Genomic DNA, 19,611 nt, shown 5'->3' with positions numbered 1-19,611 from the left:
GGCTGGGGGGAGCTCGGAGGTCGCTGGTGAAAGTCAAAAGCATTGCAGTAAAATGGTAATCAATCTCCCCAGCCGATGGTGCCAGGACCTTCGGAGCATTACGGAGAGATTCCTCCCAGCAGCTCCCGTCGGCAGCAGACAATCTGGGGTGGGGAGGGACAGTGCCCCCCTCCCTGCACCCTCCCGCTAGTGCTCGCCACCTCCATGAGCTCCCTTCCTGCGCCTTCACCTATGCCTCAATCCCTGCATCCCCATCTATGCATCCAACCGTCCTTGTATCCCCATGCTAGTAGCTCCCGTCCTTGGACCCCCCCCAGTCCACCCAGGCTCCCAGAGCCGGGGAGAGGCACAACAGGGGCAGTGCTGGCCCCTCACAGCCTCTGAGGTTCTCTGCTCAGCGGGGCAGGGGGTCGAGGCTCTGCCCTGCAGTGAGCTTTTCCCGGCACTGCCCCTTGGCTGAGGCCCCAGACCGAGTGGGGTGGGAGCAGATGGGTGCCCAGGGCAAGCAGGCAATGGGCCCCAGGGTGGCATCGAGCTCCTGGCAGCCCCGGCCGTGCCGCCGCCAGCGGACAGCACCTGGGGGGAGGCAGGGACCCCCGTGCTGTGGCAGCATCTGCGTCTCCCACCGCCTGGCAGCCCTTTATCTCCCCCCACCAGCCTCGCCGCTGGGTGCGGCGTGAGGCAGATGGCACCAATCTGCCGGGGAGCCCGTGCCAGGGCTCTCGTCCCAGGCGCGCTGCGGCCGTGCCAGGCCGGCCGTGCCAAGCGTCTGCTCAGCCCCTCCAGATGGAGGGGCAGGCGTTTCCCCGGGCACCGCCGCTCCGCCAGCCCCCGCGCAAATATTTATCGCCAGGGTCGTGAGAAGATTGATAGCGTTAACAATATTTGGGATCTGTCATTCGCAGAGCTGGGCACCGGCGGGCAGGCAGGCTGGAGAGCCCCCCCCAGCACACAGATGAACACGGGCAAACCTTCCCCGTTTCTGGTATCTCTACTCCCAAACAGCCAGAGAGGCCGGGCTTGAGGGGAACGAGGTAGGCAGAGCCCAGCAAGTCCAGGAGGAGATGACCCCCCCACCCCCCACCCCGGGAAATGGCACAAGGGTACGAGACAGCAGAGAATCCTCAAGGGCTGGGTTCCTGCCCTCAGGGCTGCGCGCTGCAGAAGCGGGATGGGAGGGGGCTCCCCAGGGTGCCACCCCCTCGCCACCCCTGTCTCCTGCAGCGTCACTGCCCGGGCTCCCGCCGTTCCTGAGCCCGGCCCCGCTGTGAGCCTGGCGCTGGCACGGCCGGGGCGGTTTCCATGCGCTCGAGTCTCCGGATCGATGTGCCGGCGACCTTGGGGAGGTCAGGGCTTCCCCGGCTCTCCCGCAGTGCGCCGAGCCGGCGGCGTGCCGGAGCCGGACGGCTTCCCCGCAGTGCCCGCTGCCAGCCCTGGCCTCGCGTCACCGCTGGAGCGACTTGCGCCGTGCTCAGCCCGGCGGCCCCGGCAGCGTGAGCGGTGCCTGCCGGGGACCTGGCACAGGCTCCTGTGCCGCCGGAGGGGACAAGGGGCCAGAGCGGTTCCGCGCACCGTTAGGCACCCGATGAATAAAAGATGAGCGAGCTCCTCTCACGAGCACCTGCCGTCCCCCGCCCTCGCCACCCGCCGTCCCCCCGCGCTGGCAAGCCCCGTGCCCTCCCCGGGGCCGCAGTTGCCATCCTGGCCGGGTTCCCGGCTTCGTGCTGCGCTGGCAAGGGACAGCTGGGGCGGCAGATGCCCACGGTGCTCCCTCCTGCCCGTGGCCGCGGGAGGGGAGGGGAACAGACGCCGGCAAGCCCCCGGTGTGCCCCTACACCCCCGATCAGGGTTGGCGTTGCCAGTTGGGGTATGGAGATAGTTCCCCTCTCACACTGGCCCCTGCACTAGGGCCTTGGCCAGGCCTGGGAAGGGCTTGAACCTCAGCCCTGCGTGGTGGCGATACCGGGGCTTGTTTTGGAGGAGAATCGGAGGGGCCATGGTGGGGGCCCATCGGACTCGGGGGGAGGCCGACTGTGCTGTGGGGCTCTGCCACGGGGCTAGGATTGGTGGGGCAGCAACATAGCGGCAACATATTTCCCTTTCCGTGTCCCTTTTCCTTTCCCTTTCTCTTCACTTTAATTCCTTCCTCCCTCCCTCCCTCCCTCCCTTCCTTTCTCTCCTTTCCCTCTCCCAAACGTCTCCTCTCTCCCCCCCCCTCCCTGCAGCTGCACCCCCAGGTGCCCCCAGCCCAGGGAGCAGGGACTGGATGCCAGCACCCCGCAGGGGAGAGTCCCAGGAAAGGGGGGGGGGGCTCAGCCTTCTCTTTGTCTGTCCCACTCTCCCCATCCCTTTCCCCGCTGCCATCTGTCCCCGCTCGCCTCCGCGGGCGCCGGCAGCCCTGGATGGAGCCCAGGCCTGGCAGGGCTGAGCGAGGGGGCGGCCGCGCCGCCCGCCTGGGGGGGTTCCCCCCGGCCGCTGCCATCTCCCCGTGCCGGCCGGGGTCGGCCGAGGACAAACCCGCTCGCTCCCAGCGCCGCTCGCTCGCAGCCGCCGGCCAACGTGCTCGAGCCTCGCAGGCTCCAGCCCGGGCCAGCTGGCCGCGGCCGGCGTACGTGGCAGCGGGGCGCGTCCGTCCCCCCCGCGCCTCGGGGGATGCCTCCGGCCAGGACCTCCCCGGGGCTCCGCTCGGCAGGGGGAGGAGAAGCTGCCGCCCCCGCAGCGTTCGTGGCTGAGGCCCAGCAAAGCCGCCTCACCCCGGCGGCCCCGCAGCGCACCGGGCATGGCGGGGGGCGCCGGGGGCCGGGCGTTATAAAGAGCGTGGAGGGGGGGGGGGGTCCCGCAGCCCGGCCGGCCCGGCTCAGCCAGGATTTACTAGGCACACGCGGCGGTTCAGGGTGTTATATAAAGGAGGTTACACAAGCAGGACGGTTCCGGGTTTATGTAAGGGCCACCCCAGCCTGGCGGCAGAGGGATGGACAGTGGGACGGGCAGCGGGCGGGCAGGGCCGCTCAGACCTGGGCGTCACTGTGGGACTGGGATGGGGAGTTCTGGGGGTCCGACAGGGCACGGCCCCCAAATCACACCCTCCCACAGCCTCGTTTGCCCCAGCCCTTGCAATGGGATTTGCCCCACGGCACTTTGGCTCCCTCCGGTCTCCAGGGGTCTTCCAGCCTGACCGGGCTGTTCACTCTGGGGCCTGCTGGTCCACGCTGTGGCCACGCTGATCCGGAGGAGTGCAGTGACACCTGAGGAGGTGCTGGGGTTCCGTGGCCACGGAACGTGAGGCTGGGCGGGGGGCAGTTACCCCCCCCCTCCGAGCCACCCCCCAAGGGAAACTGAGGCACCGGGCAGACGCCTGCAGGCAGCACTGCTGAACCCTCACCCATCCCCTGCTCTCGGCTGGTAGAGCCGGGGGAGAAGGAGGAAGGCTGCTGCCCTCGATGGGGGGCTGGGACTGCTCACACCGGCGCCAGTAGCTCCCCCAGCCCCCGGCATCCTCCGGCCTCTGCGCCTGCGCCCGCGCTTTGCCGGTAACACCGTGCCCTGTTACCGTCAGCGCCCGGGCACCGAGCCAGGGCTCTCCCGCAGCTGCGCCGGCCCCGGGGGGTACCCGGCCTGCAGTGACACCCCCCGGGGCCGGCCCTGCTGCCCGGGGGTCGTTCCCACGCGTTGAGGCCGCGGGCGGGTGTCGCCGTGGGGCCCGGGGGCACCGTGCCAAGCAGCGGGGCCGGGGTGCGGGATCCATAATTCAATGGGTGGCGCGAGGCCAGGCTGCCAGCGCGGCCCAGAGCCCAGGCAGCCCGCGGCCCCCCCGGGCACAACTTGGCTATTTTTAAAAGAGATTGGATCGACCTGTTTGGGCACTGAGCACTCTCCCCCGCCTCGCCGGAGACGACCCTGGCACTGGACCCCCTCACCCCCCCCCCGAGCTCTCCACAATGTGTTAGCAAGACCACCCCCACCTCCATCCCCCATCCCGGCCCTCCGAGGGAATGTGGAGGGTACAGGATCAACGAAGCATGGGGGAGCTTTACAGGCTTCTTTCTCCTCTCTGGTGCAGTCGAGCCACTTGTTGGGTCCTGGATCTAGAGTCTCCTCAAACACCCCTTGAGAGGAGCGAGGCCCGTGAGCCCAGGGCTCCCTTCGCCATTTTAGCGCGCCAGCCGGCGCAGGCGGCCGTCACATGGCGGTGAGAGCAGCGCTTGGCCCGGCCGCTCCGCGCCGAGGAGGCAGCCAGAAATCTGCTGGCAAGCTCAGCCGCCCAGCCACGAGGAGCACCCGGGTACAGAGCCCCGAGCTCGCACCCACCGCCTCCATCAGCCCGGACACGAGGGCGCTGGGAGCGGCTGCTGCCAAACCTCCGAGCTCGGCAAAGGCCCCGGTGCTCCTTGGGCTGCTGTGGGTGGGAGAGGAGCGCTCGCTTTGGGGGCAGGTCCCCAAAGAGTCCCTTAGGAGCAGGGCTCGGTGAGGTGGCGTTGGCCGTGCTGGGGCAGGTGGTGCTGTGGGATGGTGTGGGGGGTACAGGGACATGGGGCCCACTCGGTGGGCACCCGGGATTAGTGATGGCCCTGGGGGAGCAGAGACCGGGCTGGGGTGGTTTGGTATGGGCAAAAGTCCATGTGGTGCACCTCGGGACGAGCAGTGTGGGGGTCCCTGAGCTGAACCAAGGGCTGTGTGAGCACCTCTGTGGTACCAGGCGAGGGCATGGTCTGGGGGGCTACCCAGAGACCAAGCACCTCAGGATTGGGCAAGTGGGTGCCATCTAGGAGACAAGTGAGGTCCCAGGGAGCCCTGAGGCCATGGAGAGGGGCTGTGGGGATCCGGGCTGGCCTCAGGCTGTGGCCACCAGCCTCCGTCCTGCGCCTTGGCCGGGCTCCACCACTAACCACTTCCAGAGCTGCCGCCGGATTTGTTGTTTTTAGAGGCGAGGAGGGGCCGTGTCCGGCCACGCGGTGCCCGTGGATGCGCGGGGGGTCCCCACTGCCACTCCCCCTGTCCCAGCTGGATTGTGCCCCTCTCACTCCCATCACCCACACCCCAATACGTGGGCACGCAGCCACTTCAAAATGGGGGAATGCAGTTAGAAAAAGAGAAATGGAGAGAAGGGAAGGAAAAAACCCTGCGCCAGTCTCCAGGGGGAGTTTCTGCTCCCTAAAATGGCTGCCTGGAAGGAGCCAGGGGTGTGGGCACAGGGAGGCTGCTGGTGGTGAGCAGCATCAAGGCAGGATGGCATGGGGCAGCCAGCGAGGTGCCAGGCTGGCACGGGCTGGGCAGAGGGGACGGTGACAGCTGGGCAGGGAGACAAAATGGCTGATTCAGCAGCAGGGTTTCAGTCCCAGGGGCTGGGGGCACACAGGGGTGTCAGGCTGAGGGGTGGCATGAGGCCCACGTGGATAACTTGCCCAGCCAAGGATAACCAGTCTGGGAGCCACATGTGAGTGCAAGGGACTTGAGAAAAGGGAGGAAAAAACAGGGAGAAAGGGAAAAATCCCAAGGCGGGCACAAGGGCTGGCAGTGGCAGCTGTGTGTTTTTGATGGTGTTTTTGGATTGTCTCAGCCATTTCCTGGCATCTGCCAACGCTGCCAGAGAGAAATGCCGAAGGCCAGGGTGTGGGAGGAAGAGGAGGATGGAGAAGCAGGGGAAAGAAGGAGTATGGGGGAGAAATACTTGGCAAAAGTTATGGAAGGGCTTTGGGAGCAGCCAGGTGAGGAAGGATGCGCCTGACTGCAGTGTCTGGGTTGTGCCAGGCCGCGACAGAGCTGCTGAGCCGGGATATTTTTAGCCAAGAGGGAGCAGGGCCAGACAGGGCTCCAGGGGTCAGAGCAGGTGCTGCCCCAAGCCCTGCTGCCCTTCAGGAGCTGGGCAGAGGCAGGACAAGGTGCCACAGGTTATGCCATGCTCCAGTGACACTGCCTGGTGGGGTGGCACTGGGTCAGAGATAGAGGAGAGGGAGAGGGAGAGGAGGTGAGGCAGGAGCAGGGCCAGGTGACCATCACCTGGCCCAGAACTGGGGATTCCCTTCCTGCAAGGAGCAGTGCCCAGATCCTCCATGTGGGGCTGTCCCTGCTCCTGTCACTGGCAGGGAGGGCAATGGGGGCTGGTTGGTGAGTGTTCCTCAGTGGCTGGGGACACGCCAGCTTGGTGGTGGCCCCACTGTTGTGAGAGCTGCTGGGCAGCCTATGCCTCAGTTTCCCCCAGAAGGGCAATGAGAGGGCAGTCAGCTGGTGGGCAGCCCTGGCTCCCACTGGCGTGGAGGATAACGCTGGCATGGGGGGCTCACCCTGGTGGCTTTGCCTTTTGTAGATGCAGAGCAGAGCAGCAGCCCCCGGACAGGCATTGGCTCGGACCAGGAGGACAGCAAACCCATCACGCTGGGTGAGTGCAGCAGGCAGGGCTTGGGCAAGAGGACGAGGGACACCCCAGCCTGTCCCCAGGGTCCCTGCCATGGTGGGGGAGGGGACCCATGACACATAATCAAGCTGCCTGTGCACTGGTGTCCCCCAGCCCCTGCCTGGCCCCTGCAATGACCTGGGCATAGCCTTAGCCTTGTCTTACACCCAGCACAGTCCCACTGAGGCCACAGCCCTTGGGCACGGCAGCTGCCATGGGGGTCCCATGGTGGGGGTGCAGCCCCAAGCCCTGCAAGCACTCTCAGCCACAGGGAAACTGAGGCATTGAGCAGGTCTGGGGCATCTTCAGCAGAGGGGACCAGTTGGGATGGTCTCTTGCTGGAGCAGGGAGTGGAGACTGAGGAGGGGGACAGATGGGGATTTGAGGTGCCCTCAAGCATTGTCACAAGGCAATGCAGGATGGGAGGGGTGGTCCTGTTGCCCCCTCAGCGTGCCCTCCTCTCTCCCGCACAGATTCAACAGACTTCCAGGAAAGCTTCGTCACCTCGGGAGTGTTCAGTGTCACCGAGCTCATCCAAGTGTCCCGAAGTGAGTGTGACTGTGATGCCACAGCCCAACCCTCGCCTGCCTGGGCACAGCAGCGTCCCTACAGCTCCCCAACCCCACAGTGGGCTGGGCCCCCCCTCCCCACCGGTCCCCCCTGACCCCACTCTCTTCCCACAGCGCCGGTGGTGACGGGCACAGGGCCAAACTTCTCCCTGGGGGAGCTGCAGGGCCACCTGGCCTATGACCTGAACCCCTCCAGCACCGGCATGAGGAGGACACTGCCCAGCACCTCCTCCAGCGGGTAAGTGCCACCAGGGCTGTGCCAGGGCAGTGCTGGGGCCAGCCCAAGCACGGCCATGGGGAAGGTGAGGGGCAGCCAGATCCTGCCACGGGCTGGCACTGACCTATGGCAGGCTGGGAGAGCTGGGGGTGTTCACCCTGAAGAAGAGAAGGCACCAGGAAGACCTCAGAGCCCCTTCCAGTGCTTAAAGGGGCTCCAAGAGAGCTGAAGAGGAAGTTTGGACAAGGAATGGAGTCCCAGGACAAGGGAATGGCTTCCCACTGCCAGAGGGCAGGATTAGATGGGTTCCCTTCCCTGTGAGGGTGGGCAGGCCCTGGCACAGGGTGCCCAGAGCAGCTGTGGCTGCCTCTGGATCCCTGGAAATGTCCAAGGCCAGGCTGGACTGGGCTTGGAGTGATCTGGGGTAGTGGAAGGTGCCCCACCATGGCAGGGGATGGAAGGAAATGAGCTTAAAGTCCTTTCCAACCCAAACCGTTCCATGATTCTATGACCCTTCCCTGTCCCCAGGAGCAAACGGCACAAGTCGGGGTCCATGGAGGATGACATCGACACCAGCCCTGGGGGCGAGTACTACACCTCCTCCAACTCCCCCACCAGCAGCAGCCGCAACTGGACAGAAGACATGGAAGGGGGTAGGTGTCACCTCTTTACCAGTGCCCTTCCAGTGCCCTGGGGCCCCCACCCTGCTCCCAGCATTCCACAAACCACTGCCAGAACCCCCTGTGACCATCTGTGCACCATCTGTGCCACGGTGTCCCTGTGGACCTTCAGGTCACAGGACACACTGGATGTGGGGGCTGCTGTGCCATCCTCAAGTCCCCCAGAACATCCCTGCTGCTTTTCCATGGGGTCTGTGGGGCTGCTATCAAACCTCCCTGATTAAGGCAGAGGCTCTCCATAGGCGCCCAGGTGTGTCTGTGGCCCCCCATTTTGGGCAGGGCTCTGTGGGGGCTGCAGTGTTGCTACAGGGAGCCCTGTTTCAACATGGGTTCTGTCTGTAGGGCCAATCCAGCCTCCAGCCCCACTCCTCATCCTGCAGCCCCACACCAGCCTCCCCAGGCCCCAAGTCAGCTCCCCCAGCCCCACATCACTGTGGACAGCTTTCTGGCTTGGTGGTTTTTTCCCCTTTCCTGTCTAGACAAGCCCCAATTAGCTGTTCATTAAGAAAGGGGGGGCTGGGCTAATTAAAGTGATGCTGCAGGGCTGGCACAGCAGCTCCCACACCCTGAGGTGCAGGCGAAGAAGCTGCTCCTCTTCCTCCTCCCTTGGCTCTTCTCCTGCCTCCCCCAGCAGCGGGGTGGGCTCCATGCCAGCCCCCTGGCCCTGCCAGAGCCTGGGGGTGCCCGGCTGGAGGCATCGATCCTGTTGGAAGGAAGTTTGGGGGACGCAGGTCCAGCCCCCAGATTGTGTCCCGTGTATGCAGGGACTGTGCCTCATCCTGCCCCACGGGGCTGCTGCACGGGGGATCCTGGGGAAGATGCAGCCCCCTCCCCAAAACGGTGCATGGTGGCAGGAGGGAGCTGTGCCAGGGCATCTGTCCCCTGCCAGTGGCCTGACCCGGGCAGGGGTGAGGGCGGCTGGCGGGGGGCTCAGCCTTGGCGGCAGGGGGGCTTGGCAATCCTGTACGGGATGTTCTGGGAAATCCTCCTAACGCCCGGCTGAGAAAGGGCTAAACCCATTACCAGGCCCAGAGCTAAAGCCACAGCAGCAGGGGATTAATGTGCCTACCAACCCCCCCATTCAGCCCCATGCCCTGGGGTGGCCTCGGGGACCTGGGCAGCTGCTGCTTCCAGGGGTCTCTGTGGAGATCACCCCCATACTGGCACCTCTCTGCCCCCCCAGGAGCTCCTGTAGCCCCAGCCCCATGTGCCAGGGGAGGTGGGTGCCATGTGGGGGCTGCAGGGTCACAGTGGCACCCATGAGGGCACGCACTTCTACCAGCAGGATGGGACACACACGCACAGAGCTGTGTGCACGTGCATGTACACACCTGCAGGAACACACACACAGGTACACACAGCTGTGCTGGTACAACACACGCACACACATTCATGCACATAGGTGCCCACCCTCCTGCCGGCACACACACGCTCACATCGCACCCTCCCCACGCCCACCCCGACCCCGGGGTGCACCCTGCCCCCAGAATGAGCTCCCCTAACACTGCACTGAGATGGCAGCAGCCACGGGATTCGGGGTCCCGTGGCAGGTCCTGATGTTGCACCCCGCTTTCCCCAGGCATCTCCCCCACCGTGAAGAAGACAGAGATGGACAAGTCCCCCTTCAACAGCCCATCACCCCAGGACTCCTCGCCCCGGCTGAGCAGCTTCACGCAGCACCACCGTCCCGTCATCGCTGTGCACAGTGGTGAGTGTCCTGCCAGGGAAACTGAGGCACGGAGTGAGGGCTGAGCGATCGGGGGCCTGGAGCAGCCACTGGCTAATGACACAGGCGTGTCCCCCCTTTTGCTGTCTCCCGCAGGTATCGCCCGAAGCCCGCACCCATCATCTGCGCTGCATTTCCCCACCACCTCCATCCTTCCCCAGACGGCCTCCACGTACTTCCCGCACACGGCCATCCGGTACCCGCCTCATCTCAACCCGCAGGACCCGCTCAAAGATCTCGTCTCGCTGGCCTGCGACCCGTCCAACCAGCAGCCCGGACCGGTAAGGACGCAGCCCTGTCCCCGCACCCATCGCTCGCCTTGCCGTGGGCACCGGGGGCCGCTGCTGCCCGAGGAGAGTCCCCTGGACCGGCACCGCCGCCGTCACCTCTGCCGCCGCATGGGGGGGGTCGGGGTCGTCTGGTGGCACCGCTGGGACGTTCTCTGGGGCTGAGCTCCGGCCGTGCCGTGCGTTGGTTTGGGAGCGCTGCTGCGCCCGCTCCATGTTGGCACCTCGTGTCTGCGGTGATGGAGGTGCCGTGCCCCAGCTCAGCACGGGGCACCGCGGGTGTTGGGGTGCTGGTGTTGAGCCGTCAGCTGGAGTTGGGGTGTTGGGGGGGAGTGAGGTGTCTGCCTGGGGTGTGTGACTATCTCCTGGAGTCACCATCCACCAGCGTTTCCAGGAGAGTGATGGGCTTGGTGTGCCCCATCCACCTGCAGAGCCCAGGGGTGACCCATCAGCTCCTCACCGTGCCCCCAGTGTCCCCACGAGGGTGGCAGATCCACACCGTGCTGCTGTGGGCCTTCCCTTGCCACAGCACCCTGCATCCCCATGCACCCAGTGCACCCCACAGACACGGGCCCCCACATACCCCACACACCCAGCACCCCACACCCCACGCCTCCGTCACCAAACACTTTGTACCAGCACTGTGCACACCCAGCATCCAGTGCATGCAGCACCCAAACCACCACCCCATACACCCAGCATCCCCAACACACAGCACACCCACCAGCACTCCATGCACCTCATGAACGGCAGCCTTCTTACCCAAAGCCAGAGCCTGGGGGTGTTCCTGCTTCCATACTGTCCTGTGCCTCCCTCTGTCCTCCCAGATGTGGAGATTCTAGGGGAGCCCCTCTGACCTCTGCCCACCACTTGCCTGTTTCCCCTCACCAGAAGGGCCTGATGCCAGGGTGAGGGACATGGCTGCCGTGGCAGTGGCTCCTATGCAGTGGCTCAGTGCTGAGCTGATGGCCACCGGATCAGGAGCAATCACGGTGGGGTTGGGCACAGAGCACTGGTGCAGGAGCCTTTGGAGGCTCTGGGTGCCCCTACCCCTCCAGGGAGTGCCTCAGAGACCACCCTGTCACTGTAGAGAGGGGTCCCAGCACCCTGGCTCCAGCGTGCGCCACTGTGGGTCATGACCCCCACGGGGCATGTCCTCCACAGCCCCCCAGATCCTCCTGTCCCGCCGTCATTTCGTGCCTGCTGCCAACGCCGACCGTTCAGGGCCGCTCTGAGACCCAACAAACTCATGTCTGCAGTGAGGGACACGCCGTGCCTGTGCCGGGGGTGTCCCCGGGGCTCCCCGGCCGTGCTGGTGTCCGCATGCGTCCTAATGGCTTGTGCTGTTTGTTTTTTGTCTGTGTTGTCCCCAGTTAAATGGAAGTGGTCAAGTGAAAGTGCCCAGCCACTACCTGCCCACGCAGATGCTGGCGCCGCCACCTCCCCCCGGCATGCCCCGCTTGGCCGTCTCTCCTGACACCAAATCCACCACGACAACTTCCGAGGGAGGGACGACCTCGCCGACATCACCCAGTAAGCACCCGCGGCGCCCACCCTGCTCCCCGGCCCGGCTGGCCCCCTCCTCTCGCAGCCCCCCAGGGTGTCCCCCCGTCCCGGTGCTGGGGGGATGTTGGCGGAGGTGGCCTCCCCGCAGCCGGGGAGAGGGCGGCAGCTGGCACGCCATGAGTTTGCTGGGTCTCAGGCAGGTCGGAGCGGACAGGGTTTGGGCAGGTGGCTGCTGTGGCCGCTGATCCAGGGGGTGACGTGCTGGTCCCAGGGACCAGCTCGAGCCCCTTGTTCCTCTGAGCGTGAGTGGAGCCACAGCAGAGCTTCCCAAACCAGTGTCCTGCCCAGATCCTCAGTGTGAGCTGTGCTGCGGGGGAAGCTGTGGCTTCTCCGTGTCTGTTTATCCCACCATGGCGGTGGCTGTGCTGCCGGGAACGGGGAGCAGCTGGCACGCGGGTGGCACTGGGACTAGGGACAGTGTGCCTGGTGCTTGTGTGGGCTGTCGTACTTTTGCTGCATGGGGTCCTTGGCGCCGGGAATTCTGGTCTTGTTGGGTATGTGGAGTGACACCAGTGCAGGGACTGTGTGCTGGTCCCCCAGAGCCCTTGGCAGGTGGCACCTGAGATCTTTGTTAGCATGGTGGCTGACAAACTCTTTGCCCTTCGCTCTACCTCAGGGGCCATAAGTGCCTTGGCCAGGAGGGTTTTGGGTGCTGGGCCAAACAGCCAGAGGGGAGCTGGTGTCACCCCAGAGTGGCATTGGGGGTGTGTGCTACAGTGGAGGGACACTGTGCTGTCGCCACACTCTGCCAGGGGGTTGTTCCTGTTCCCATCTTGCTGTACCATGGGACATGATTCCCCAAGTGGCTTCTGTGTCCCCACACAGTCAAGCCCTGCCTGATCGAGCCGTTACCCTGTCCCTGGTAATGGGCCATGGCTGATTGCCAGAAGCTGGTCAGGAGGAGCAGCCATCCCTGGCATGGGGAAGCCAAAGCCTGGACAATCTGGAGGGGACAGCATGGGATGGCATGAGGTGGCCTGGCTGATAATGGGGTCACAGCCTTGAGGAGGGACAGAGGAGTGCAAGTTCCTACAGGCTCAGGATGTGTTAGGAGGACGTTGGCTGTCCTCAAGGGGTGCAGCTGGTTCCAAATCCCCCGTTCCCCTTGGCAGTGTTCTGCTTCCAGCAGGGCTGAATGCAGAAGCTCAGCAGGGCTGGAGGTCCCCACTGCTGGATCCCCAGCTGAGGGATGGAGGTGGCAGCAGGGTGACATGGCCAAGTGGAACTGGTGGCTGCCATTGTTCTACCCGTGGCAACTCAGCTCCAGAAGCCGCAGCGCGGGCACAGCCGAGAGCACCATCTGCGCCTGCACCCTGGGGCACTTGGCCCCCTCAGCCTCGGTCATCACCCTGAAACCACGGGTGGTACTGTCCAAGCACAGCACCCCTGGGTGCAGCACCCCTGGGCTCCATTTTCCTGCCATCAGGTCACAGCCAGGAACGTCACTCGGTCACCAGCGCCGGGTGCCAGGGAGCTCCGTCCCAGCAGTGCCAGGGAGAGGGCCGGGCCTGGCCCCGGGGGGGACAGTGGCAGTGCCACCCACAGCCCCGTTAATGAGCTCTCATTTGTTCCCCAGCCTACTCTGCACCAGGCACGCCCCCTGCGAACCGTTCCTTCGTGGGATTAGGACCAAGGGATCCTGGGAGTATCTATCAGGCACAGGTGAGAGCGGGGATGCTGCTGGGGGGACCCTCCTGCCCTCGCCCCGGACACCCTTGGCACAGCATCACCGTGGGCATCGCTGTGGGCATGGCCAGTGCTGGCATCACCGTCGTGGTCGTCGCTGAAGTGACAGTGCTGATGTGGGCATCCCTGCCATGGCACCCCTGCCGTGGCATCACTGCTGAGGGCATTGCCACCATGGCATCACTGCCGTGGGCCTTGCCACCATGGCATCACTGCCATGGCATTGCTGCTGTGTTTATTGTTCCTGTGGGCATTGCTGCTGTGGGCACTACCGTGGGCATCACTGCCGTGGGACACTGTTGCTGTGGACACTGTTGCTGTGGATGTAGCCTCCGTGGCCATCGCCGCTGTGGCCTTGCCACCACGTCTGATGCCACGAGGAGTGTCACCACAGCAGTGACATCACTGCTGTGGGCATTGCCACCACTGGCATGGCCACTGCAGACATTGCTGTTGTGGATGTCCCCATCTGGCATCACTGCCATGGGTGTTGCTACTGTGGGCAGTGCCACTTTGGGCACCACTGCTGTGTACGTCACCATTGTGGGGTTATTTCTATGTGCAATGCCACCACGGGCATCACCACCATGACACTGCAGCTCTGGCACTGCCACTGCTGGCTTTGCTGCTGTGGGCATCACTGCCTTGGCATCACCGCTGTGGCCCACGGGCATTGCTGCCATGACATCCTCACTATGGGCACCTGGTGCCAGGGCTTTAGGCACTGCTGGTGGCTGAGGGCCACCACCAGTCCTCCATCATAGAGGGAGGTCACTGTGTGCTCTGGCTGTGCCCTGCCTGGCACCACCTGGCACCACCCTGCCTGGGTGCCCACAACATCCCCAAAGGAGGAGCACCAGGGCCGTGGGTCGCTCTCTGTGTGGGCACAGGCACCTGCTCTCACTCAGCTGTGCCCGTGGCCACTCCAGCTGCAGCGGGAGGTTGTGTGTGCCTTTCCAGGGGCTTTCCATTAGTCATGGGTTCTGGAGCTGGCACTGGTGCTGCAGGCAGTGCCATGGTGCCAGGACAGGGGTGGCAGCTCCTGGCCTCACTTGTGACATGAGTGGTCTGGCCTCAGCATTCTCTGCAGGGGCAGCTGCAGTGGCTGCAGTGCTGCCTGGCAGGTGACATGGGTGACAGGACAGAGGGATGGAGGTGTGGACAGTGCTGTGGTGGGGCACCTTGGGGTGCTGCCCTTGCCAAGGGGAGTACTCAGGGTGCTGTGCTGGGGTGTGGGCACCTGGGGGCTGTGAGCGGTGACACAGGGTACCTGGGGGTGCTGTGCTGTGCCAGGCTGTGACATTTGGGAACCATGAACTCAGGCACCTGAGGGTGCTGTGCCGTTGCAGAGGAAAACACAGGGGAACTGGCTCTGATGACATCCCCCACTCTGCCTCAGTTTCCCCAGTCCTGCATATGGGGTGGACACCCCGAGGGCCTTGGGTCCCTAAAGAGGAGACCGCAGGCAGGATGAGGAGAACCTTGGAGGAGCAGGGGGCCAGAGTCTCTGTCCAGAGACAGGGGTCACAGCCACTCACAGTCCCAGGACCCCCAGAGTCCTGTATATGGGTGTCCCCAGTCATGCTCGGGGAGGCTCCCCAGGGCTCGAGGACACTCTGCCTGGGGAAACTGAGGCACAGGGGAAGGAGGCAATGTCCCGGGAGGGGCAGCTGAGACCTGCCGCGCTCTGGTCATGTGTGGTGGGGCCTGGAAGGGTTAAGGGAAGCAGCGGCCCCGAGCTGTCTCGTTTCCAACGGAAACCAGACATGAGGTAATCGGGAATGAACTTGAACTTGGGGCTGGGGGGGGGGAACAATGGGCCACCTCGCAGGGTCCCCAGCCGTGCCACCCCCCTACCTGTCCCCAGGCGGCACCATTCCTTGGGGAGAGCCGCCTTTGCTGTGAAGGTGCAGAGGGAGCGGCCCCAGGGGGACGCGGGTGGCCGCGGTGCGGAGGACGGACAAACTCAGTGCAGGAGTGGGGCCGCCAGCCCCGGCCCCGAGCAGGGGACACGCGGGGACAGCTGTCGGGGGTGTGGGCACCGGCCGGGGCACGGGGCAGCTCCGCGGGGCACAGCACTAACGCCGGCCTCTCTCCTCTCTCCCGGCAGTCCTGGTACCTGGGATAACCACCGCCGTGCCGCCCCTTCGCCTCCCTTCTCCTCTGCTTTAGGCACCCCCAGAGGAACATCCCCGTCCCCGAGCACCAGGCCCAGCCTTGCGGTGACGACGGAGAGCGCGGCCTCACCACGACGACGACGACGACGACGACAAGCAAAACCCACACCCGAAGGAAAGAGCGAAGGAAAGGAAGAAGGAAAAGGGTCAAACTGTTTTAAAATGGAAAAGAAAAAACAAACAAACAAACAAACCAACAACCCATCCCAGGAGGACCTTTCCCCCCACCCCGGCGATGCGCCAGAAAACAAAGAAACAGGAAAAAAAAAAAAAAAGAAAGAAAAAAACACTATTATTTACCCCTTCGGCCGGCGCCGCGCTGAGACCTGACACAAGTCGTGCCAGCAATGCCTCCCGGAGCGGCTGTAGGGTCGCGGCGCCGAGCCCCGCCGGCCGCTCGCCGAATATGCAAACGGCTTTGACTCTCTCGTTCTTGCCTCTATGTGAGTAAAAAAGATCAAAACTTCCCCCGCCGACCCCCCCCGGCCCCAGACTGTCGGGGGGCCCCGGGGCTGGGGTGGGGCGCATCGGGGAACCTCTCCTGCTGCCGCAGCCCCGCGGAGCGGGTCGCGCTCGGGGCGGGTGATGCTCCGTGCTGAGCGAGCGCCTCGGGGACGGTGACATCGCGCTGCGGTGACACGGTGGCGGTTATGCGGTGGCACGGAGACGTGGTGACACGGTGGATCGAGCGGGTGGCACAGGAGGAGGGGGCTTGTCACCACAGAGGGTCCACGGGCACGGCCAGAGATGGTCGCGTCGACGGTGGCGCCTCGGTTCCCGTGCGGACACGGTGTCGGGATTCTCCCAGCACGGCCCCAAACATCACAGCGGCGGTGGCGCCCCGATTCCCTCGGGAACGCGGCACGGGGACTGTCGCAGCCCGGCCCTCACGGTTCCCGGGAGGCCACCGGAGCTCCGGTCACCATCTCTCTGGTCGCCTTCCTCCCCCAGAGCTGCAGCGGGCCGGGCCCCGTGTGTCCCCACGCGTGTCCCGGTGTCCCCCGGCGTGTCCTCGCGCCAGGGGCATCCGTGGGGCTGGGGAGGGACGGGCGTCCGTGCGTTTGAGCTATGCATTCCTGTGGACAGGTACCAGGTGGGAGGCAGGAGAGGGTGCGCTCGTGTTGCACATTTTGTAGGAAATGCACTTTTAAGAGGGAATCGTCAAAAAAAAAAAAAGAAAAAAAAAAAGAAAAAAAAAGAAAAAGAAGAAAAGAAAACAGAATCACGAAAAGAAGAGGAAGAGGAGGAGGAGGAGGTGGAGTCCTCGGCACTGGCTTGCCGGGACGGCTGGTTTGGGGTTTTTGGGTTTGGTGGTTTTGGTTTTTTGGGTTTTGGGTTTTTTTGGGGTTTTTTTTGGTTTTTTTTTTTTTTTTTTGGTTTTTTGGTTTTTGGTTGTTTTTTTTGTTTTGGATACAAAAGGATGGAGCAAAGAAGCCTGAGCGACGGCGAGGGCATAGCCAGCCCCCCGGAGCCCCTCGAAGTCCCCCGGAGTCCCCGGCCCCGCGTCAAGTGCCTGAACTGCGGCGGGGAGGGGTCCCGGCCCTCCCGAGGAGCCCCCGGCCGGGGACAGCACGGGAGGAAGTGCTCGGCCGTCCCCGTCCCGTGCGGTGACAGCGTGGCCGGGAAGGGGACGCAGGGACGTGGCAGTGCCTTAGAGCAGAGGGACCCCCGCGACGGCCGAGGCGAGGAGGAGGAAGAGGACGAAGGTGCCTGTTGTCCCCAGCGAGACGAGGAGAGTGGTCCCCAAAGGATCGCCGGCCCAGGGGACACCCGAAGGGTGGTGATGGAGAGAAGCCACCGTGGGATGTCCAGGAGCCGGGAGCCACCGAGGCCACCGTCGCTACCCGCCTGGCCCCCTCCCCGGGCACCCAGCGCCGCCCCGAGGACCACCGGCATCGCATCCCCCATCCCAGTGGCCCCCGCTTCCCCCCGCTTCCCTCCGCTTCCCACCCCCCCCGGACGGCACAACGAGGCACCGGGGAAAGGGCTGACGCAGGAAATCCCGGGAGACAGAAAAATAATCAAAAAGGACAAGAAAAGGAGAAAAAAAACACAAAAAAAGAAAAAAAAAGGAAAAAAAAAAACAACCACAAAAAAAGCGCTTGGCGGAGAGGGAAACCTGTTTTTTTAAAAAGATCTGAGAAAAGAAACACATGAAAAAAAGAAAAAAAAGAAAAAAAAAAAAAAAAAAAGACAAATAAACTGCATGGTGCTTTAACAGGATCTGGTGACCTGGCTCAACCCAGCCGCGGCTGGCTGATGCTGTGCATGGCAGACTCTTATTAACCGGCTCTACCTTCCCCTTCAGCAAAAGAGAAAAGAGGAAAAAAAAATCATCTGTATAAAAGAAAAAAAAAAAAAAGCCGTAAAAAAACACACACAAGAAAAAAAATCCATGTTTTCCTAATTTGCACGAAATTTTATACCACATGATGTGCCTTGCCTTCGAAGCCTAAGTATTACTGGACCCGATATCAGTGCGAGGGAGTCGCTGCATGCCTGGGGCTCCCGGGGGCCCGGGGGGGCCGGGGGCCACTGCCCCCCCATCGCCTCCTGCATGGCTTCTTCTCGGCCGGAAAAGTCCCTTTTTCTCTCTATTCTTCTTCTTTTTTAACCGATTTTCCCCCTCAGAAACGTCTTCCAGTTGGTAATACCGATGCATCCTCTGCGCCAACACACCGGAATATGCAATAGCTATGGAGGGGGCCTGCCGGGGGGGCGGCCACCCCTTTGCTTTGCTTCTCTTTCCTTTGTTTTCCTTCCCTTTTGGGGGGTTTATGTTGTTTTTTTTTTTTTTTGCTTCCAGCAACCAAAGGCAGCGAGGCGGGAGGCGGCAGGGACCCCCGGGCCAGAGACCCCGCAGAACGCTCGGGGGGGACGCGGCAAGACTGAGCGGGGTGTGGTGGGCTCCGTGCAGGGAGGAGCAGGGATGGAGACCCGCAGGGCTGATCCTTACGGGGGGCCACAGAGTCCCAGCCCTCCCCCTTAGGGACCCCCACTTTTCAATTGGTTTTCAACGGGGCGCAGGGCCAGGAGGGCTGAGCCCAGCTGCTCTCGTGACAGGAATGGAACCGTGTGAATGTAGCTGTGCCCCCTCCGGGCTGGTGTCAGGGGGGGTCACAGCCTCTCCCCACCCTCCACCCCATCGGCTTCATCCCCGGGGGTCCGGCTGGCACAGCAGGGAATGGCAGGAGGTGCCTTCTTGCCGCCCCTCCCTGCTGTGCCCGCTGCCGAGCAGGGGCCCGACACCCCCTAAAAACCCAGAATTTGCCTTAAAAGCCCAGAGTTCCGCCGGCTGGAGAGACCCCCCAACCTCCCTGGGGCTGAGTTCTGCCGCGGGTTGTGACACCAGTGGGCGGGTGGCACCTGCATCGCTGCTGCTCGGGCATGAAGAAACGTCGTCGTCAACAGTTTTTAATTTTTGTTTGTTTGTTGTTTGGTTTGTTGTTGTTTTTTTTTTGGTTTTTTCTTTTGGTGTCAAAAAGTATTAGTGGGGGGTGACGAGATGGTGGCGTCCCGCCGGGTTTCGCCCACAGTTGAGGCTGGTTTGAGGGTCTCAGACCCTTGGGAGGAGCCTTGGGAGACGCTTCTTTATGCAAGGTGCAGTATTGATTTCTGCAAAGACAATGCAAGGAGGGAGTGGGAGCGATGTCCAGCTGGGGAGGGGTGGAATGAAAAATAGAATAAAAAAAAAAGAGGGGGCAAAAAGAAGACAAAATTTTTTAAAAAGAGACATTTTTCTTTAAATAGAAAAACAGAAAAAAAGGGGGGGTAGGTAGGAAAAGGCTCAGCTTAAAGCAAAAAATATTAAAAAAAAAAAAAAAAGTTTTTAAACGGTGACAGTGACAGCCGAGGGAGGGAGCGGGGGGCACCGGGGCAGCCCCTTCGGCCAGCTCCGGGGGGGCGAGGGGCGCTGGCGCCCCTCGGGCCTGGGTCCCCCCGCCCCGAGGAAGCCTCGGAGCCCCCTCTCCCCGCGGGGACACCACCGGGGCCCTCCCCTTCCCCCTCTTTGCTGCCTCCCCACCCCCCGGGCCGGCAGCAAGTCCGGCCGGGCTGCGGCCGCAGCCCCCAAAACCCGCCCTCGGCAAGAAAAGCACCTTAAACCAAATTTCAAAAGGCAAAAAAGAATCAACACGACGTCCCCCAGCCCACAGGGCGGCACTGGGGGGCCGTGCCGGGGGCTTCCCCTTGCGGGGCCGGGGCGCCCCCCGTGCCCTCGGGGTCTTTGCACTGCTCCCCCGACACCCCCCAGGGCCGCACCCCCGGCTCTGCCCAAAGGGAATATGCAACACCCCCCGGTCCCTCCCGGGGG

General features: G+C 63.6%; 1 protein-coding gene across 4 annotated transcripts in view; it reads left to right on the top strand.

The window, feature by feature from the left end:
* NFIC (nuclear factor I C) overlaps positions 1-17,665 on the top strand; it is a 40,759-nt gene extending 23,094 nt beyond the window's left edge. The window contains exons 3-11 of one of the 4 annotated variants that reach the window (XM_015651537.3): positions 6,305-6,376; positions 6,865-6,939; positions 7,075-7,198; positions 7,706-7,830; positions 9,437-9,565; positions 9,680-9,864; positions 11,244-11,403; positions 13,013-13,098; positions 15,233-17,665. In XM_015651537.3, coding sequence (XP_015507023.1) covers positions 6,305-6,376; positions 6,865-6,939; positions 7,075-7,198; positions 7,706-7,830; positions 9,437-9,565; positions 9,680-9,864; positions 11,244-11,403; positions 13,013-13,098; positions 15,233-15,250 — 974 coding nt within the window. In that variant the 3' untranslated portion in view covers positions 15,251-17,665. The remainder of the gene's footprint in view (positions 1-6,304; positions 6,377-6,864; positions 6,940-7,074; positions 7,199-7,705; positions 7,831-9,436; positions 9,566-9,679; positions 9,865-11,243; positions 11,404-13,012; positions 13,099-15,232) is intronic. The other 3 variants (XM_015651540.3, XM_015651538.3, XM_015651541.3) reach the window with 3 other exon arrangements.
* Positions 17,666-19,611: the final 1,946 nt, after the last annotated feature.

The sequence above is a fragment of the Parus major genome, chromosome 28 (assembly GCF_001522545.3).
Source record: "Parus major isolate Abel chromosome 28, Parus_major1.1, whole genome shotgun sequence".
Classification (NCBI taxonomy): Eukaryota; Metazoa; Chordata; class Aves; order Passeriformes; family Paridae; genus Parus; species Parus major.
This window is presented reverse-complemented; position numbering and strand designations above follow the sequence as displayed.